This window comes from Delphinus delphis, chromosome 1 (genome assembly GCF_949987515.2).
Source record: "Delphinus delphis chromosome 1, mDelDel1.2, whole genome shotgun sequence".
Taxonomy (NCBI): domain Eukaryota; kingdom Metazoa; phylum Chordata; class Mammalia; order Artiodactyla; family Delphinidae; genus Delphinus; species Delphinus delphis.
Window position 1 is genome coordinate 42,333,082 of NC_082683.1, and position 21,774 is coordinate 42,354,855.

Here is a 21,774-nt window from a genome sequence, read left to right on the forward strand (position 1 = left end):
AATAATAATAGCCCCTACCAGATGGATCAAATTAATATATGTGAAGCACATAATAGGGCCTGCACCTAGCAGTTAGCTATTGTTATTACACTGAATCCCTACTTTGTAACAGGGGCTCTGTCATTGCATTTGATCCTCAGAACAGTCCTGCAAAGAAGGGGTCACTAACCCCTCTCAACAGACGGAGAAACAGGGCACAGATAAGTGACGGGATATGTCCGAGGCACCACAGCTCGTCAGAGGTGGAGCCGGTTCTCGAACCGCAGGCAGTCCAGCTACAACCTGCTGAAGTATCTGATGCACTTGGCAGCTGGTATTTCCCAGCACTTGGGCCGGGATCACTGCTCCCATTTTACACAGGGGGAATCTGGAACCCAGAGAGGGGTAGGGACCCCCATCAGAACAGGCTTTGCCTAGAGGGGAGAGAGCCACCCCCTGCCACACTCACACTTTTGGGTAAGTCCCTGGCCACCCAGGGCCAGAAGTCTGAATCGTCAGAGAGCGGCTCCTCCTTCCAGGAGCAGGCACAATTCTTTCTTCTGAGCCTCCCTGCCTCAGCTCACTGTGCCCTCTGCCTAGAATGCCCTTCCTGCCTGGAAAACGTCCTCCGCTTATGGATCCTTCCAGATCCAGCTCAAATATTATCCCCTCTGTGAAACCTTCCCGGGCTCCCCCAGGAAGGAGTCCTGGCTCTCTGTTCCCTGTGGGTCGTCAGCTGTTTCCAGGCCTGTCTCCTTCCCTGCCACTGGTCAATGTTTAACCACCAGCCCTCCAGGGAGGAAAAGGCCCCCATGTATTGTGTTTGTCAGTTTCTGGTGCTGTAAACGCTGCCACTATAGTGGATTTCAAGCTTTCAACTTGCCCTGGGAAGAAACGCACAGAAGGGACTCCGGAGCCATGGCCAGCCCCCATCTCCACCCCAGCTGTGAGCCCCCAGGCTGGCCACGTGTCTGCTTCATCACTGGGGCGTGGGATAGTAGCTCGGCAGAGACCATGGGTAGGGCAGGGATGTGCAGGGGAGATTAATCTTGAACCCAGACACTGTGGATGTGGGAAGGGCATGCCCACTCACCAGGTTGAAGGCTCCCACACCGAGCTTCACTCCTCCTTCAAAGTGCCTGTGGTTCTCTCCCTTGCAGTACTGTGAGGACTGCACGAGGCTGTCTAGCTCCCTGCGGAGGGATGCAAAGCCTGTTTCAGCCACATGTGGGGGGCTGGGTCCTCTTCCAGCTGGGCCCAAGTTGCCCCTATACTCCTAGCTGATCTCAGAACTCCCTGGCCGTGGATCTGTAACCGTCTGGCAATCCGGAGAGCTGATATTCGAGGAATTTCTAGCCCCATCTCCCATCGTAATGACACACCGCTTGCTCTTGAATTTCAGCTATATCAGCCCTAGCACACCCGCCTCGTCCAACATCTAGGCATTTGCTCGTGCTCTGCATTCTGTCTAGGACAGTTTCTCAACCTCGGCACTACTAGTATTTTAGGCTGGATAACCGGATAATTTCTTTGTTCAGGTGGGGGCGGGAGGCCGTCCTGTGCATCCTGGGGTGCTCAGCAGCAGCCCTGGCCTCTACCCACTGGATGCCAGCAGCAACCTCCCCCAGTATGACAATCAAAATGTCTCCAGACACAGCCAAACGTCTCGTGGGAGGAAAAACCGCCCCCAGTTGGGAACCACTGGGTTAACTCCAACACCGCCTCCTTGAGGAAGTCTTCCTGGAGTCTCTTGGTTGGAATCCAACCCTCTTTCTTCTGGTCACCAATAGCTCAGAGTCCATATCCCAGTCTGTCTGGAGCAGGACAGGGGCTTTAAAGATGTACCTGCCTCCCTTCCAGGACACGAGCATCTTGAGGGCATTTGCTCAGCAAACACGGACTAAGGTTTCTCTGTGCCAAGCACCGGAGGACAGCAGGGAGCAAAGCCATCAAGCTGCTGTCCTCACAACTCTCCCGCTCTTAGAGACGGACCCCTATCGAGTCACTGTGAGGATGAAGAGGAACCCTGGAGCCTGGCCTAGTTTGGGGTTCTGGGAAGGTTTCCTCAAGGAGCTGACATCTGAGCTGAAAACTGAGTGATGAGGAGTTAGCCTGGCACAAAGTGTTCCTGGCAGAGAAGACAGTGTGTCCCAGGGCCCTGAGGTAGAAATCTGGCATGTTTGAAAACCTGAGGGAAGGCCCAAATGTCTGAGGCACGGTGGGACGGGAGCTACGGCTAGGAGGACAGGGGGACCTCCCAGGAATGACTCGGCAGGACCCAGGAGTTTATTCTAAGAGCAAGAGGGGGTCTCAGGAGTTGGCAGGGACTGACTGACCTGACAAGGTTTGTGCTTTGAAAACATCACTCTGGCAGCTGGTAGGGAGACTACAAGGGCCAGAACACAGTCTGGTTTCCCTGAACAATTCCAGCAGGACCCACAAAGCAGTGTGGTGTCCATATACTGCATGGTGTGCTATACCCCAGTAGTACCTGGAAATCAAACTCACCATCTCTCTGCAGGGAAATAGTCACATTAAGTGGGGAAAATAAAGATGATAGTCTCAAGTCAATTCCAGTCAACTTTTAATGGAAAAGTAGTTTCAATGCCAAAATTGGGGCAGTGGGGAGGGTTAATTATTTTCAGAGCTTTTCTGATTTTGGAATTGTAGATAAGGATTGCAGGACCACATTGGGCAGAAGCGCTCTGGACTGAGTCTTCAGTCTTTGCCCCATAAACACGGCCTACGTGTGGCCCAGTGCTGAGATGACATGGAAATAATCTGGCTCTCGAGGAGCTCCCAGTTTGGAGAGGTGGTGTGTATTATGTAAGCATCATCCCTGTGTACTGGAGGGTTCAAGGAAGGCTTCATGGGGAAAGCGGCATTTGGACGGGGCCTTTACGGATGTGTAGGAGTCCTGCGGCTATTCTCAAAATGACTGTTCCTGTGTCTTTCTCCCACCCCCACCAGACCGAGCTGTTTGTACAGAACATGTGCCTTGTTTTCCCCTAGCTCAGGGTCAGGCACAGAGTCAGCTCCCAGGGGGACCAAATGAACGGATACACCCAGGGGAATAATATTCCAGAAAACTGAAGTCCTGAGGGTACAGAAATCTATCTGAGGTCACATAGCATTCTAGGTTTCCTGCCTCCAGCCAGTGCCCTCTACCTCCCACAAAGCAGCCTGAGGGACACAGGGCAGTAGATGCTGTGGCCTCAGGCCCCCCAGGCCAGCCCCACTCACTTGTAGGTCTGGTAGCTGTTTCGAACTTTGATGCCACCCTTGATGAAGCTCACCATGTTCTCGTCCTGCAGGGGGGAGAGATGCTAAGAGCCGGGCCTGGGTGGGTAGCCACAGGCTTGAGAGGGATCATACAAGGCTCTGGATACTGCCTGGCCCTCCCTGGGCCCAGCTTTATGAGGGGCCCCACGTGGGTGGGGTCAGAGGCCTCCCCACTCTACCCCTGGTACTTGAGATAAGGGTCTTGCTTGCCAAACAAGACCTCCACAATGCCCAGGGCTCAACCACAACCTCCTGTAGCAGGCTCATATGTACATATACTATGTGCGTGGAGAGAGGCCTGGAGGAGATGCTCCCACCGGTTAACAGTGGCGGAACTGTGGGGAAAGAAGGGAGACGTTCGTTTTTTGATTGCTTGTGTTTTTTTACAACAAGCAGGTATTTATCACATTTGTAATTTAAAGCACCAGTACCTAGGGACTTCCCTGGCGGTCCAGTGATTATGACTCCATGCTTCCACTAGAGGGGACACAGGTTCGAACCCTGGTTGGGGAACTAAGATCCCGCATGCCACACAGTGCAGCCAAAAAAAAAAAAAGCACCAATACCTACAGTCCACCTGACAGTTCCACTCCCAGGTATACACCCAAGAGAAATGGATGAACATCTTCAAGAATGCTCACAGAATCACGGTTCATAGCAGCCAAGAACCGGAAACAACCCAGATATCCTTCAGCAGGATAATGGATAAACAAACTGGTATATTCATAGAAGGCAGTATTACACTGCCACGTACGGTTGGGTGAAGAAAGCAAGTCCCACACAGCTTGAGGCCTTAAGAAGCTCAAAGGCAACTAAAACATAACAATATGCTGTTCAGACATGAATAGGAAGCCAAGAAAACCATTTTTAAAAAATAGGGCGGGGGGGCTTCCCTGGTGGTGCAGTGGTTGAGAGTCCGCCTGCCGACGCAGGGGACGTGGGTTCGTGCCCCGGTCCGGGAAGATCCCACATGCCGCGGAGCGGCTGGGCCCATGAGCCATGGCCGCTGAGCCTGCGTGTCTGGAGCCTGTGCTCCGCAACGGGAGAGGCCACAACAGTGAGAGGCCCGCATACCGCAAAAAAAAAAAAAAAAATAGGGCGGGTGATGATAAATACAAACTCTAGGTAGTGGTTCCCCCTGGGGGAAGGGAGGCAGAGGGCAAGGAGATGTGCCAGCAGGGTTCTGTTCTCCGGTTGGGTGGGGGGTTCGTGGGTGATTATTATGTGTAATAATAGGGTAAACAAACAACGGAAATAAAAGGCCAGTCATGGTGCAATTATTACAGTGATCCTAACGAAGAATTCAGATTAATCCAATTCTAATCATCTGAGGTCCAAAAAGACAGAAAAATCACTAACAAAAATAAACAGTACCCCAACAATAAAATTTATAGGTGCCTCTCCACCCCAGTACACCTATTTACATGATGATTATATTTTATAATTATAATCCAGGCTTTTTGGTAAAATCATGATGATGATGGTTCTCATAATTTCCACTGTGGTGAGGAGCATAGGCTCTGAGTTGGCCAGACCTGGTTCAAATCCCAGCTCTGCCATTTGCTAACCATGTGACCCTGGGAAAGCGGTTCCTCCCCCACTAATCCTCCCCATCATAGGCCTGGGAGGTGCTGATTAAATAATACATAGAAATGTAGGTAAAAACAAACATGCAGGGGCTTCCCTGGTGGCGCAGTGGTTGAGAATCTGCCTGCTAATGCAGGGGACACGGGTTCAAGCCCTGGTATGGGAGGATCCCACATGCCGCGGAGCAACTAGGCCTGTGAGCCACAACTACTGAGCCTGCACGTCTGGAGCCTGTGCTCCGCAACAAGAGAGGCCGCGATAGTGAGAGGCCCGCGCACCGCGATGAAGAGTGGCCCCCGCTTGCCACAACTAGAGAAAGCCCTCACACAGAAACGAAGACCCAACACAGCAAAAATAAATAAATTAATAAACTCCTACCCCCAACATCTTAAAAAAAAAAAAAAATGCAATGTGTATAATGTATGTAAAAACAACATGCCTGTAATGTACATACAAAGCCTGGTATGTTGCAGGTTCTACAAGTCAAGTTCTTGAATGAATCACGTTTGATTCATTCAGACTAGTCTGCTGAATGAATCAAACGTAAAGCAGGCTCTGTCACCCCTGTGACATGAAAACAGCAGGGAAGCAGCAGTCACGAGGTGGAAGCACATCCTGGTAGTGGGTGGGAACGCGTGTGCTCCGTGTGGAGGGGTAAGGCCCATCACCTCTGCCACTGAGCCTGCCCAGGGCCAGGAGTGTTGGGGTGACGGAGCCTCAGTCCTCGCCTCAACCCCAAGGGGGCTGGGCATGGCTGCTCTAGACCCTTCAGGCTAAGACGTGGTGACCCATCTTCTGAAACCCCCAGGCTGCTTGTACAAGAAGAGGGTTCCTACCTGCAGGAAGGTCAGGGCTGCTCTCTGCAGCAGGCACTCTGCGTAGCAGACCTCAGCGTGGATTTCCACTGCAGGGAGAAAACCAAAGCCCTGCGGCCTCCTGGGACTCTTGGCAGGAGGCTTGGGCCAAATCCTCCTCATCCCACTTCCCCAAAGGCAAAGGGAGCCTGAGTCAGCACCTGCCTGCCACCTCCCGAATCCCCATCACCAGGTTGCCTGGTGGCAGGCACCATTGCCCTGAATTAGCTCACACCCCCGACCCCACCCCCGAGAATGTCAGCACAGGGCCCTGGGCCTTGTTCTCTTGTCCTCCGGGCGTCACTGTAGGTGCTGTGCACCAACACCCCTACAGTGCTGGGATGAATGGATAAACCCAGGGAAGCCGCAGGCTGCAGAAGTAAGGAAGGAGAACGAACACAGCCCGAGGAGTCAGGAAAGACTTCCAGAAGAAGACACCTGAGTTGGGCTATTTGAATTGAACATGGGATGGAAGGATGAGGCAGGAAGAGCTTTCTCGGCAGAGGCCCAGGAAAGCCAAACAACTCAGGTGCCTGGGGGACAGCTGGGCCACAGAAGGTTGAAATGGGGTGGAGCAGGGAGAGATTTAGGGGACAGGGAAAGATGAGGGGCAGAAGTCTGGCTGTAAAGGGTCTTAAACACTGGTGGAGGCCTGCAGATTTGGTCCTGTGGGCAGCAGGGAGCCATGGAAGGTAGGAAGGAGAGAGTGGCACCATCATAAGCACTGTTTTGCACTGGAACCTTCAAAGGGCTCTCGAGGTGGGGAGGGCCATTTGCCCCTGCACTAAAGGGCCCCAAATTGCTTATGGTTGGCTGCTGCTGTCTCCAGGACTGCCACATGTGGTCACGGCACAAAGATGCCACATGGCTCTGGCGGCCCAGACCTTCTCTTCCACGGCCCCCAGCTGTTTCATCTCAGTGTGTCAGCCTCTAGGACCACATTCCCCGCAGGAGCACGTGAGATCACTAAGATAATTAAACCAGTAAACCTAACTGCACACACAGTCCTAAGCCCACACTGGCCTGAGGAGCAAAGTGCATGGACCTTGTGACAGCATTTTCATACCTAATTTCCAGCAGGTAATACTGTCAGGTAAGTGAGTCTCACCTGCTCCCCCGCCCTCACCACCCCACCCCCACCCCCGCCACCTGAGACCAGTCCTCAAAAGGCCCCAGGTCTGACCCATCTGTGTCCCAGTGTCTAGGGCAGGGCCCGGCCCCCTGGGTGACAACTGGGAGGACACCTGTCCCTTCCCACCCCTTCCTGGGCCTGGAACCGGGCTGCCTGGCGTCAGCAGAGTTGAGAGCACATCCCAGATGCCACACCTTCCGTGAATTGGTCCATAGTGGGGCGGTGCAACAGGTTGTTGAAGGAATCTGTTACAGAGGACTTCCTCCGGTGCCTGAAGAGGAAAATGGGATCTCAGGTCATTCAGGGAGGGTGAGCGAGGCGCCCGTGTGCCTCCCACAGCATCTCCTGCCCCTCCCGTAGGACTCCACACACTAAACTCCTGGCAACTCCCCCCAGTCCAGGCCTTCTCACACCCTTGCCCCTGCTGTTGCCTCTGCATGGAGGCCCCTCCCCTGCCTGCTATACCCTGGCCAGTTCCTAGTCACCCTACAGGACCCAGCTCTGGCATCACCTCCTCCAGGATGCCTTTCCTGCTCCTCCAGCTGGACCCCCACGACCCCATGAGCCTCCCTGCATCGGGCTGGGATGTTACTGTCTGTGCCTGTCTCCCCGATCAGGCAGTTCAGGCGTCAGAGGGGCCGGGGTCTGATGATTCCCTGGGTGGCTAGTGCCCAGCACAGGGCCTGGCCTAGGGCAGGCAGGGGTGTGTCCCAGTGAATGACAACTCCACCTGTGCACGAACCCTGAGGGTCTATTCATTCACGCATACAGGCAGTTAACGTGTACTGAACACAAACTATGCACCAGGTCCCGTAACCGAAGTCTTCATTCAGTCCCCACAACAACCCTGTCATCACACCCATTTCACAGATGAGGAAAGTTCAGACCAGAAAGGGGCTTGCCCAAGGTCAGCGAGTTATTACGTGACAGAGCCAGGATTTGTCTCCTTCCAAGCCAGCCTGGCCCCTGGAAGCCCTCCGTGACTGACTCAGACAACACAGCTCCTGAGGCAGTGCTAACAGGGATGGGTTTTAGCACTTGGGGACACCTTTTCTTAGCCAAAAGGAGTAGGACTAATAGTGGCATGTTAGGCACTGGGATAGGCCAAGGTGACAGAAGGATGGGCCTCACAACCCCTCAACCCTGTCCACACCCCCGGCCGCGACCTCTGACAGAGTGACTGGGCCTCCTTCAACATGTTGCCAGCAAGTAGGATGTCCTGGGGGTCAAAGGTCATCATGGCCTGCATCTCCAGGATGGTGGCATACGTCAGTGAGTGGTACATGCTCTCCTTGGTTCTGCCAGAGAGAAGGGACACAAGAGCATAAACTAGAACTCCAAGGTAGCTGACCCTGTGTCATCACCCACCGTTCCCTCCCCCATCCCGCATGGGAGGAAACACAGGTCCAGAGAGGGGAAGGGACTCGCCAAGGGCTGACCCTTCCATTGCTGCTCAGGCGGCCTCGGATCCCAGCATCTCTTCTTCCTGCTGAGTGGCTCTACGTGACTCCAGATCTGAGCCTCGGTTTCTCACCCATTCCACATGGACGGCAGCAGCAAGGCTGCCGTGAGGACTCCGAAAGAGCTCAGCAGTGTGTTGGCCTGAGGTGGTACTCCCCTGCGCCAGGGCCTGCCTCTCACCTGCTGCCCCATCTACCACAGGTCCTGTCTGTGGGGTCTCTTCTCTCCTCAAGCCCCACCTCGGGCTTGCCCATCCTTGTTCCCTGGACCTCACTGACCTCGCCACCTCCTGCCTCTCCCCACCCCATCATCTGATCCTGTTGCTCTCTGCCTGAGCCCTCCCGTGACTTCCACATCCCATGAGACAATGCTGGGGGCCCAAGGCACCACACATCACAGGCCCTGCCCACCTCTCCAGCCCAGCCCTCATATCACTTATGCTTCTGACCCACCATCTGGTCACATTCAAGACCATACCACACTGAACCACACACACTCTCCTCGAGAAAAGCCCACATCTTCCCTCCTGCAGGCCTTTGTCCTTGCTGTTCCCTCAGCCTGAAATGCCCATCCCCTACCCCCGCATCTCCTGACTCATCTGTGAAGGCCCTCAAATGCCTCAAAGGCCACTGGGAATCCAGGGCTCCCTCCCAAAGGGAGCATGTGTCTATAACTGAGGCACAGGTCACACTGAACTTATATCAGCCGAGGCTCAGCTCTCTCCCAGACTGTGGGCTCCTCAAGGACAGCGCTTGTGTGAGATTTATCTCTGACTCAGCACCAACGTGACAGGGCTGAGCGAGCCGGTCTCAGGAAGCCTCCCCATCCTGTCTCCCAGCTCCGCCACAGCCCCAGACCTTGCATCTAAAGGGTGTTGGGGGGAAGAGGGGTGGCATTTAATCTAACACACGCAGAGAGCAACAGGCAAGGAAGGATGGGACCAATGCCAGTCCTCCTCTGTACGTGGGGAAGTCACAATGTATCTGGGCCTTGATTTATGCTTCTGCAAAATGGGGACAATAATGCTGGCCCACCCGAGTCCATGTGGGTCTGGCTGGGGATTACCCTTGCCTGGCACACAGTAGATGCTGCAGCGATTTTTTGCTCCCTTCCCTACACCCCCTTATTAATTATTTTCCAAACTCCTCAGTGCCAGGCTTATGCTGGGAACTTCAGGGGAGAGAGAAGATGACTAAGGTTTATAGACCATCTATTCTATCATAAGACTTCACCTGTTCCTCATTCATAAAGCACCTCTGTAAATTAAGTTGCTTTTTTACTTCTGGGTGATTCTCAGGTGATATTATCCTTGGAAGTCAAAGGTTCATGAAGGAGACCAGTCCTGGCAGCTGTTGGGACACCTCCCAGGTCTCTGCTAGAACTGCTTATCTGAGGGCAGTGGCTTGTGGAAAGGAGGCCACAGTCTGCAGTGGGGTTACAGAACTCAGGCTTCAGAGTCTCTCAGACACAGGTTGGAATCCTGGCCTCGCTAGTCACCAGCTGTGTGATCCTCGTGAGTCTTGCAGCCTCTCTGAGCCTCAGGCTTTTCCTCTGTAAAATGGATACAATAACCCTTCTCTCCCAGGACTTTGGGTGACTTAAGTAGGGTGCCCAGGCCAGGGCCATAACACCGATGTTCAATGAATGTGAGTCTGAGTCCCTCTGTGTCCTGCCAGGGTCAAGGGTCATTGCCCTACATAAAAACTTTCTCCCTGAGGAAGGGTTTCCCGGGCAGCACACAGACCCACCTCCCAGATAATCCCCTTCCCCCAGGCCTCTCCAACTCTTACCCTCCTTGCCCCCAGGTCCCAGGCCCAGACTCAGCCACACCTGCCCAGCCCAGTAGGAGGGAGAGCCCCTCCTGGGCAGCTGGCAGGCGAAATGGAATTTCTAGTCTGAGGCCCAAGGCCCCGACAGGCACTTGCAGCTGGGAATCCTAGCCCCTCCCCAGCCCATGACGTGGAAGCCCCCAACTCTGGTCTGGACTGGGATTCAGGGCACAGAGGTATAACAACCCCCCGGACCTCAGGCACCCCAAGTTTAGTCTGCACTCCACAAAGTCCTTGTTGTACATATGGCGACCAGACCCCTAGAAGCAACGATCCCCTCACCTCTGAGCTAGACCCACCTCTAGGACATGATGCCCAATGGGGGTCTCACCTGCCAGGCCTAGACAAGCTGTCAAGATGGGGAGGGCACTGGAAGAGCCATCGGAAAAGCAGGGTGTTGGGACTGGGGACTCCTTGGCCACCTGGAGGTCTGCTAAGCCCAGCGGCCTCCAGCCCTTCCCTCCTCTGCCAGTAGCCAGGGCTCAGGCCCTTGTCAGCTATTCATCAGCCATCCTGTCCTCACCATCAGGACGACTGACTCTGACCCAAACCCCACTGCTGTTTCCTGGGGACACCCCTGCAGTCACAGCCTAAGGCCTTACTTCCCGAGGACCTCTCTGGGCGAGGATGCCCCCCTGCAGCCTGTCTCAGAGACAGACCCCCTGCCTCCAAGCCACTTTCCTTCACCCTCATGAAATCCCCCCACGCCTCTCAGACCCACCTCGCCGCCCTCCTCTCCAGCCCAACCACCTTCTGGGGGACTCATATCCCCAGTCCACCTTCCATCACCCTGCCCTCTCCCTTCTGGGACCGTCCCCAGCTCTCCCCACCCCAGCCAGGCTGACTATCTGTCTTCCTCAAATACTCTAGACCCTTGTTCACTGCCAGGCCTTGGCACTGGCTGTTCCTCTGCCTGGAAATGCCCTCTCCATCTGGCTGACTCCTTCTCATCCAACCTCTCTCAACTTAAATGTCACTTCCTCCAGGAAGACTTCCGGGGCTGGCTGAACACAGGTGTGCGATCTGTGCAGTCACACGGGGCTCCATGCTTGGTTTAATGCTCTGCTGTCACCGTTTTGAATCCCTTAATAATTTTTGAACAAAGAATTCCACATTTTCACGTCGCAGTGCACCCCGGAAGGTATGTGGCTGGTCCTAAAGCCATTATTACTTGTTTCACTTGGTGCAGTGAGGAACCCTGAGAAGGGCTCACGCCCCGCTCAGTACTGCAGCCCCAGCACCCGGCCCACCGCCGGCCACAAGAGGGCACTCCTGAGGTGCTGCCGAGTGAACGGGCCCCAGGCGCCCAACTGCCCCATCCCATGGTTCACACCTTGACCTCCCCGTCAGCCCAGAGGCCAGCTCTGCTTCTGGAGTCCTGCACGATACCACCCACCCTCCCAGCCACAGACTCCCCGCCTGCCGCCTGTGCGCTCTCTCCAGTCACTCCCACTGCCCCATCCCCCCACCTCCAGCCTGTCCTCTCTCCCTGACCCCCTAGCTGAGCTTCCTCATACCAGCCACTCTCTTGTCAAAACCCTCACTGCTGGCCTGCCAACTCCCGCTGCCCTGGTTAGGAGCCGCGCGACCGCCTAGTTTCTCCGCGGCGCTGCCACTGAGCAAGGCAGGAGGAAGCCGCCAGCCACACGGACGGGCACGCTCTGAGCGGGGCCCCCAGCCTCGGCCCATCGTGCCACTCATGAACTTCTGCCCAGTCTCTGCCACCTCCCCAGCCCAGCACCAGCCTGGCCCCTTCCTCTCAGCGGGGGACTTCGCTTCCTCCCCCAGAGGGATCCGGGACAGTGCAGGGGCACACCACCCTCCCTCGGCCCCACACACCTGTTCTACCTCCTTCCCTCCCTCCTGGAAGACGCGGCACGTGTGAGGCCTCCTGTGCCAGGGAAACTCCACCTGCTTGAGATCCAGGATGGCCCAGGAGGCAAAGTGTGGGTTGTGGAGCTGAATGGGGCTGGATGTGCATCCTGGTCCTGCTGCTTATCAACCATGACCATGTTTTTCATCAAATGAGTAGTGTAGCTACCATGTTCCAGAGACAGTGCTCAGGGACACACACAGCGTGAAGTAAAATAAACCAGAAGCTACTCAAAGAAGTGAAAAAAGGAAAGCAAATGGTGTATATATGGTGACATATATACACCAATCTGTATAAAACAGATAACTAATAAGAACCTGCTGTAAAACAAACAAACAACAAAGTAGTATAACATGCAGGTTCTGGTGTTAGTTTGGGGGAAAGAAAAAAGAAAGAAGTGAAAAAGGGAAAGCAGAAGCTGGGGTGGGGGGAGGCTTGGAGAGCCCAGTTACTCCCCGAGGGCAAAGTGTGGGTGACAGTGAAACGAGACACCACGCGTGCTATGGGGAGCAGTGGATGACACTGACCCCCAGCATCCTTCACAGCTTCAGTGGCTGTGAATGGGGAGAGCAGACCGTTTTTGAGCAAGAATTATTTTGTCTAGACCAGTGGTTCTTAACAGAGATGGGGAGGTATTTTTACTGAATCTGCCCACCTCTCCCCTGACAGCTAGCAATTTCTGGAAACATTATTTGGTTGTCACAAGAAGGGACGGGGAGTGTGCTCATGACATCCACTGTTTGGGGAGGAAGCGCTTCAACTCAAAAGAAAGCAAAGACCCTTTTCCGGAATGGGGCAGGAGTCAAGAGAAAGAGAGGTTACAGTGCCTCACGTGTGAGATGAAAGGTGGCCTCACAGGAAGCCTGTTCTCTCTGTGGTGCTTCCTTCAGGGCAGGCGTTGCCTCTCGGGGGCCTGAGTTGCAGGACCCCTAGTAGAGGGCCCTCCTGAGGTGAGGGAAGGCGAGGCAGCCCCTCAGCGAGGAGGGGGCCGAGGGCGGGAGGAGGGCGTTGAGGGGGCAGTGGCAGAGAGGAGCCACTTCGGGACGGGTAGTGACCAGGAGGGAAGGGGAGCCGGGGAGCCTCCCTAAAGCACTGGGAGGGGAGCCTGGATGTTCGGTGATGGGGCAAGATGGGGCCTGGCCTGCCTCAGGCAGCGGCCCCACTCCCGAGCAGACCCGGCCCTGCCGTACCTCAAGCTGGATCCCCCCAGAGGGTGGGGATGAGGTGTGAGGACTGCTCGCGGAGGGACTACCGTACGACTCAAGACCACCAAGCCCTGGAGCTGCCCCGCTCAGAAGCTGGGCCACTGACCCCAGACAGGAGATCAATGGGTCAGTCAGGTCTAGAGAAACTGAACGGGCCTGGCTTGAGGCTTGGGGAAAGCCGTCCCCCTACCCCAGCACTTGCTTTCCCTGGGGACCTGGGGGAACCAGTTGTGGCAGAGGACAACCTAGAGCTGCAAAGAGGGGATCGGGCAAGCAGGCAGCAGACATGATTAGACCCCTGGCCCCTCACCCCTATCCCAGTCCCGGAGCTCAGGCAGCCAGGGGCTCTCTGTCCAGACTGAGGAATGGAGGATTCTTCTCTGGAAAAGCTAACATCTGGGGCCCGCTCTCTGCCAGATCATCCAAAAGCTGATCCCACCAATTACAAGGCTTCTTGGCCCAGACCTTCCAGTTGGCCTTTGAGTGAATGTGCTCTTAAATACGACCAGACAGCCAGCCAGGGACCATCGGGCATTTCAGGGTAGCGCCTCCCACCCTACCATGAGGAGAGTACTCCCCCCATTACACAGAAAAAGGAAACCTGGAGAAAGCCAAGATTATGCAGGGAAAGAATAAAATACTTTTAAAAGAGATAATATTCTGTGCTAATAGTAATAACAACAATAAATACTTATTAGAGGGCTTGCTACATGCCAGGTCCTATCCTCAGGACACTCATATTTTTAAATATACATATAAAGAACACAGTGCACTCATAAACAAAGAATAAGATGTTTTAGGAAAAAAAGAACATTCAGAGAACACTGAAGAGTACTAGGGAATTAATCATATGATTACACACAAGAAAGAAAAGTCAGTGGATTTAATGATAAGGTTGAGGAACTCTCCCATAAATCAGAGGAAAAAAGATAAAGAAATGCGAGGGGGGTGGTGTGCGGATAAATATCTTAGAAGAGGACTGATCCAGGAAGTCCAATACCTGCCTTAAACAAAGCCCAGGAAAGGGAAACAGAACGTGCAAGGATCATACGAGAGAATTTCCTAGAACTCAGTTTCCGAATAAAAAAATACCAAGAGGACTTCCCCGTTGACGCAGTGGTTGGGAATCCGCCTGCTAACCTGGGGACATGGGTTCGAGCCCTGGTCTGGGAAGATCCCACATGCCACGGAGTAACTAAGCCCGTGTGCCACAATACTGAGCCTGTGGTCTAGGGCCCATGAGCCACAACTACTGAGTCCGTGTGCTGCAACTACTGAAGCCCGTGCGCCTAGAGCCTGTGCTCGGCAACAAGAGAAGCCACTGCAATGAGAAGCCCGCACACTGTAATGAAGAGTAGCCCCCGCTCGCTGCAACTAGAGGAAGCCCGTGTGCAGCAACGAAGACCCAGCGCAGCCAAAACAAACAAAGAAAAAAAAATGCCAAGTAAAAAGACCTACATTCTGGCACATCATTGTGAAATTTCAGATTTGCAGGAATAAAAGAGAAGATCCTAAACATCTCTGGAGAAGGAAAAAAGACCCCATGCCATGTAAGAAGAATCAGGATTCTCCCGGCTACAGTACATGCCAGAAAACAGGGCAGAAAACAACGCCTTCAAAATTCTGAGGGGGAAAGATCATATTCATGCAACTCTCTCTTTGGAAATTTCTAGAGGACCTGCTCTAGTTAAATGAGGGAGGATACAGATATGAGAGAGAAAAAGCCAGGCCAAGCAAACAGGGGAGAAGCAAAGGGGATTCCAGGAGCCGGCTGGAAGGTGGCCAGTAAACAGGCCTGTCTTCCAGGGGAAAGGTTTCCAGGAAAAAGAGGGACTGAGGGCTTACCTGATATGTCTGAGTATTTATGGAAAACCTCATGACTTGATGCAGTAGTTATAAAGAGTTCAGGATAAACGTATAGCGAATCAGGCAAATGAAGAAAACAAGACAATTATTAACTCCAGAAAGAAAATGTAATCTTACAATGTAAGACTTGTCTCTGCAATGAGCATAATTACATAGTTATAATAATGAAAATACTGATTACTGATTTAGCCAGATATTGTGATATAATGATAGGAGGAGGGAAGGGAGGTGAGGCAGGGGTATAAGAAAGCTAAATTCTTGTCAACCATCAGGTGATGTGTAAAAGCAAAAAGTAACAAGAGTGAATTTTATGGTATGTGAATTATATCTCAACTTAATTTCAGTTTTTAAAAAATTGAAAAAAGTGGTAAGTAAAGAAAGAGCACTCTAAGCATATTATTTAGAAATAAGGCAGGGAATTCCCTGGTGGTGCAGTGGTTAAGAATCTGCCTGCCAATGCAGGGGGCCCGGGTTCAATCCCAGGTCGGGGAAGATCCCACATACCACAGAGTAACTAAGCCCGTGTGCCACAACTACTGAGCCTGCGCTCTAGAGCCCCAAGCCACAACTACTGAGCCCACACGCCACAACTACTGAAGCCTGCGCACCCTAGAGCCCATGCACCGCAACTACTGAAGACTGCACACTCTAGGGGCCGAGTGCCACAACCACTGAGCCCGCGTGCTGCAACTACTGAAGCCCACGTGCCTAGAGCCTGTGCTCCACAACAAGAGAAGCCACCGCAATGAGAAGCCCGCACACCGCACTAGAGAAAGCCTGCGCGCAATGCAGCCAAAAAAACAAATAAGGCAGTCAACACTAGAAGAAATGGCTAAACTACTGTCATCATTGCCCTAAAGCCTTGAGTAAAAGCAACTCAAGTCTTCAGTGCTTTGGAGGAAAATAACAAAAAGGGGCTGTTTTAGAGCTGGATTCAGTGGGAACAAGAAATCAAAGTGGAAGAAGCTGCAAGACCTGAGGGGAAGGAAGTCACAGTGACCTTGGGGAGGGCCTGGCTGTTCCTGGCTGTGGAATGGGGACCCTGAGCCATTTTTATGGGATTCTCAGGGGTCATAGTGACCCAGAAGGCTGAAGGCATTGAGTTACACAGGGTTCCTCTCACATAAAACCTCTGGTTCTCCATCTGGCATCCCCATCCCTACACTTACATGTGTGCATGCACGTGCGCGCACGCGCACACACACACACACACACACACACACACACACACACACACACACACACACACACACACACACACACACACACACACACACACACACACACACACACACACACACCCTCCATCCCCAACCTGGGCTTAAGCCTCACCTGGGCTTGAGGTAGCTGAGTGCTTCTGAGAACTGGTTGGTGAGGAAGAGGTCCAGGGCGGTCATGCACTGGTCCAGGGACTCATGGAGGCTGCTCACAGGAGTCCTGATGGGAGAGACACAGGCATGACCTGGGAGCTCTCAACAGAGCCTCAGTTGAGAGGCTCGACTGTCCTGGCTGGAACAGAGCCGCCCAAGGCCCACTCGAACTCCCTGGTGGTCCTTGGATGCCTGTCATGAGCTCCTCCAGGCTGCCCACTCTGTACTAAGACACAGGACAATTTGGACTTACCTCTAAGTGTTCCTAAAGGTGGGAGGGGGAGCAGAGGGGGGTGGTGTCATCTGAGATCGTGGGGAGGGGCTGAGGATGGGATGTGGTGGGTTGGTGCAAGGAAACCTCAGGAATAAATTTATCTTACCTCTCACAAGGGTAAAAGGAGTCTTTGTGGCCCTTCCGACCCATTGGACTTTTCTGCCCCCACTGGGGGGCACAGCCTACCCACTAACTCCCACTTCAGCTCTTTTCTTCCTGCGTCTTCTCTAGGCCTTCTCCTGGCCTCCTCAGGCCTGCATTCTAGAACCCCACAGGCACTGTCACAATGGGCCATAGTGGGCAGCCACCCTGTAAGAGCTGTCAGGGCCTTTTATGTTCAAGGGCCACCTTCCCAATGGCACCTCCAGTACACCCGACCTCCTTCCGGTCCTTACACTTCTTGATAGCTCTTACCACCCTCTGACATATATATTTTTTTACTTATTTTTGTGTTTATTATCTGTCTCCCTCCACTAAAATATAAGCTTCCTGAGGGCAGGAATCTTTGTTTTGTTCACTGCTGTATCACCGGCACCTAGTATCTGGTACAAAATGGGCTTTTGATAAATATAGGTTAAGTCAGTGAATGAATGAATGGATGGATGGATGGAGAGTCTTGGGCTAGGAGGGCAAATCCCTGATCTTTCTGAGCCTCAGCTTCCCATCTGAAAGATGAGAGATGATCCCAAAAGTCCTGTCTGATGGTCTTATGAATGTCTCTTCTCAAGGGGTCGCTTTTAAGTAGAGAAGGCTCTAAAAAGTGTCTCGATGATCGTACTGAAAGGAGATCCTTTTCCCCCAAAGTTAATAAAGTTCTTTCTCCACCAGGTAAACTTCTACACCTATCTTAAGGCCCAGCTCTAATATCTCCTCCTCTGTGATGCATCAACAGAACTTCCCAGGCAAAATGAAACATGCTCTGGTCAGAACTGAACTCTTGTTTGTTCTCCCAAATCTGTTCTCCAGATTTGCCATCTCAATAAATAGTACCCCTCGACCAAGTTTCTCAAGTCAGAAATAGTCATCCTTGACACATCCTCCCCCTGGCCTCCGTCATCTACTCCATCAATAAGCCCTATCAGTTCTACCTCCTGAACATCTCTTAATCCACTTCCTTCTACACCCAGTGCCCCCCAGTCCAGGCCACTACCATCTGTACCCACGTCTGATGGAAGACCCCTCCTCTACTCCTGTCCATTCCTAACTCTTCTCTCTCTCTGTTATCCCATTTTATTGTTTTTCATGCCTCTTCTCTCTCTTCTTTGCCATCTCGTTCACTCTCTCTGTTAGACTCTAAGTAATTTCTTTAGATCTTTCATTTCGCTAATTCTCTTTAAGTGGGTCTCATCCGCTACTTATCCTCTACTGAGTTTTTAATTTCAGTGATTTTATTTTTCATCTCAGAAATTCCACTTGGTTGTTTTTCAAATCTGCTTGGTCATTTTGGGCAGTATTTTGTTCCCTGCGTATTGTTGCAAGTCTATCTTTGATTTCTTTATACATTTTAAACACAATCAGTTATAATCAATATCTTAACACTCTAGGATCTTAGACTCTTAATTCTGCTATTTCTTGCTTCTGGTATCTATTGCTCACAGCGACTTGTTTCTTTGTGTGTTTTGTAATTTTACCATGAGCTCCTATTTGACTGATCCCGAAGGGATCTTGAAATGAGAATCCATTCCTCCAGAGAGGATTTTCATTCACTTCAGCCAGCTTCCCTGGGGTGCTACCACCCCCCCCAAGACCATTTATGTTACTTTTTTTAGTTTAGCATACCCAGGACCACAGAGGTAGTGTATATTCAAACCTGAAATTTGTGTGAGGGCAGACCAACATGTATAATTGTCTAGGGAGCCTCTTTGTCCCCACAAGAACTGCCGCCTCCCTTCGTGGTGGGTGGGTGTTTTTTCTAGTCAATGCCCCTATTTGCTGAGGACGCCCTTTGAAGGTGGCAGATTCACGTGAGGTGGTAGGGAGGCTGAGTTCCAACTCTTCACACTGTCGTTGGGTAGCCCCAAGTCCTTATTTCCCATTCCTTAAGTGTCATTAAAACTCAAGATTCTAGGTTTCTGGAATTTGTAAATACCCTCAGTGGCTGTGGCTTCATCTAATTTACCAGCCTGATTTCAGCTCTCTCTGAATTCTTGGCCTGAGAGGATCTGTTACTTCTGTGGGCACTCAGGAATGTATTTTAAAGGATGTATGTTGTAACTCATCCAGCCACTAGGTAGTTTTTTTAAGGGATAATGTAGGAAGCATTATTCCCTTTACTCTGTCCCTCTCATAATAGCCAAAATTATCTTTTTAAAACCGAAATCTGACCATGTCACTTCTGGATTTGAAATCCTTCCCTGTCCTACTCTTAGGATAAAGATCAAGTTCCTTTCCAGGGCCAAAAAGGCCCCACTGGAAGCAGCCTCTGCCCGCCTCTTCATGAGGCAGGGACAGAGTCTTCCTTGGCACCCAGGGCTTAGCCTAGTGAGTGGTGTTCATTCCACTGTCTCTGTTGCATGAATCAATGAAAAGGCAGTGAGTACCTACTGCCCCAGGCATTTAACTGGCGTGCTCTCTGTGAGCCCTCACAAAGCCTTGTGGAGTGGGGTTATTACCTCCACTGCAGATGAGGAGACTGAGGCACAGAAGAGAGGTGACTTGGCCAAGGTCACACGCCTAAGCGTGGGTTCTAACCCGTTTCTGCCTGAGCCAGGAAGTCAAGTCCATTGTCCTGGCTTCTGCCCATCTCTAAACAATTCCAGAGTCGAGAGCCTACCTCCCACTTCTGCGCACACCCCGCTCCCACCCCCACCTCCAACCCCGTCAAGAGGTTCTGCCTCCTTGGTCTACCTGGAGAGAACGATGCACAGACAGCACAGAGATGCATAGTCCCTCCCCTGGCAGCCCCAGCGCCACTTCCCCTTAACTGTCATGAGGTGGGTCTGCGGTGACCTCTCCAGACGGGCAGCTGCTTTGGGGGCAGCCCTGGAGCTGATTTCTTCCCTGCCACAAACATCCACTCATCTCTGGCTCTGGGCCAGGCCTGGGGCTGGACTCTGGGGAAAGAAACTGGACCCAGACGTGGGCCTGCCCTTGAGGGCTACAGTGACGGCCAGAGCCATCAGGGCCGTGATCATGGGGGTCACTGGGGGCTGGGGAGGCCCGGAAGTGAGGGGGGTGCCGTCAAGGAAGATTTCTGAATAAGATGGCCCTGAATTGAGGACAAGATGGAGAAGGAAGTCCCAGAAGAGGAAAAGAGTGTGAGCAAAAGGCTGGAGGCATGATACCATAGTGAGGAGGGGGCACAGGCCATCATGGAGCAGGTGGAGAAGACAGAGGCTCTGGAAGGCCTGTAAGTGTACGGGTGGGATGGGGGCATCCCAGCTGGCTGGGGAGCTCAGGCAGGCTGGGGACATTGGCCCCATTTGAGAGATGAACAAACACCTATCACCACAAACACCTATCACCACTATGAGAATATCACTTCAAGTTATCTAAATTGATGATTGCATTATTTCACTCAGTCCTCCCACCAGCCCCAAGAGCCAGATGTTCTTATCTGCATTTGATAGATAAGTGAAGACAGTGAAGACAGGAACCTGATGTCCTCCTCCCAGGAACCTGGGAGAAGACAGAAATACTTTCTGCAAAAGCAACCTGCCAAACCATTACCCTCCCCTGGCTGTGACTGAGGTCCCCACTTCTCTGCAGGCTGTCCCCACGTCTTTAAGGCCTTTCTGCTCCAAGCCACCCTGCCGGGGCCCAGGCCAAAATATTCCTGGGCTCCCAAGTGGTGATGGTGGCCTCTTTGCTGTGCCGGGTGGAAACTCTGGTATGGGGAGGATGCTGAGCAGGATGGAGCGTGGAGCATGGCTGGTGACAACTAACACCAGGAACTTTAGTGTAGCGGGGGAGGGGGCTTGAAGCCAAAGTGAGAAGAGGGCCACCCCACTCCCCTTTCCTCCCACCTCCCCACGGTGGTCTGCCTGTAAACCACTACCTCAGTGTCTGATGGGCAGAGCTGGGGGACCCTCTTCTCCGCTGGAGACAGGAAGCCCTCCTACCCGGATCCCAGTCAGGGTGAGATGGGTGGGGCAGTGGAGGCAGGGCGAGGCAGTCACTCAGAGAGCAGACTGGAATCAGAGCTGGCTTTTACTTCCTTCCAGCATTCGGGGGGAACTTCTGGCTCAGGGGGTAAGGCAACCTGTCCGTGGGGATCTGTCACATCCACAGTGACCTTTCTAAATTGCAAATACGATTGTGACTCTGCTCCCAGAGTCCCGCTTAGCTGTGCATAACGCGAGTACCACGTGGCAGGGAGTGACGTGGTGTGGCCTAGGTAGCGCGGAGTTTTGAAAGCAGACAACCCTGGACTCAAGCTGCAGCTCAGCAATCACTTGTTGGAGAAACGTGGGAAGGTTCTTTAACCTATATGAGCCTCAGTTTCCTCATCAATGAAATGGGAATGACCTACCTCCCAGGGTTGCTGGGAAGAATGACTGAGACAGTGGAAAGCACAATAGGAAGTATTCGGGAAACATTAGCACATTTTTTTCCCTAAGATTATGTATTTCCATCATTTCTTTTACCGAGCGGCACCACTTTTATAATGAAACTAAGTAACTTTAAAAGATTGAGCGCACATATCCTGTAAAATCCCAGCAATTCCACTCCTACCTGGCAACATGGAAGAACGCTCACATATGTGCAAAGGACAATCATTCAAGAATATTCAATGTTTGAATAACAAGACACGGGGAACCACCTCAGTGTTCACCAAGAAGGCTGGATAAATAAATAAATGATGGTCTCTACATCAGGTGGCATATCATACTTCAAGGCAAGTGGGGACCAGGGCTTCAAGGATCAAGAGAGCTAGATCTCAGTAACCTGAAGCTGAGTGAGAAAAGGCAAGCTGCAGAATGATTGGTGCTATATGACTCCATTTACAGAAAAAATTTAAAGAGCTGCGCATTTTTTAGGCTTATACATACTCAGCAAAAGAATAAAAACAGACAGAGAAATGATAAAACCAAAATTCAGGATGGTGACTATCTCTGTAGAG

General features: G+C 52.4%; 1 protein-coding gene across 5 annotated transcripts in view; it reads right to left on the reverse strand.

Moving 5' to 3' along the window:
- TTC39A (tetratricopeptide repeat domain 39A) overlaps positions 1–21,774 on the reverse strand; it is a 52,043-nt gene that overhangs the window by 15,395 nt on the left and 14,874 nt on the right. For 4 of the 5 annotated variants that reach the window (XR_009518385.1, XM_060005049.1, XM_060005038.1 and 1 more), the window contains exons 2-7: positions 16,401–16,505; positions 8,001–8,132; positions 7,029–7,105; positions 5,685–5,752; positions 3,223–3,287; positions 1,073–1,172 (exon numbers count right to left, since the gene is read on the reverse strand). Coding sequence is in view for 4 of the 5 variants with exons in the window: in XM_060005049.1 (XP_059861032.1) it covers positions 1,073–1,172; positions 3,223–3,287; positions 5,685–5,752; positions 7,029–7,105; positions 8,001–8,132; positions 16,401–16,505 (547 nt within the window). In the remaining variant the exon portion in view is untranslated. Of the gene's footprint in view, positions 1–1,072; positions 1,173–3,222; positions 3,288–5,684; positions 5,753–7,028; positions 7,106–8,000; positions 8,133–16,400; positions 16,506–21,774 lie in introns of those variants that run through there. The other variant, XM_060005058.1, reaches the window with a different exon arrangement.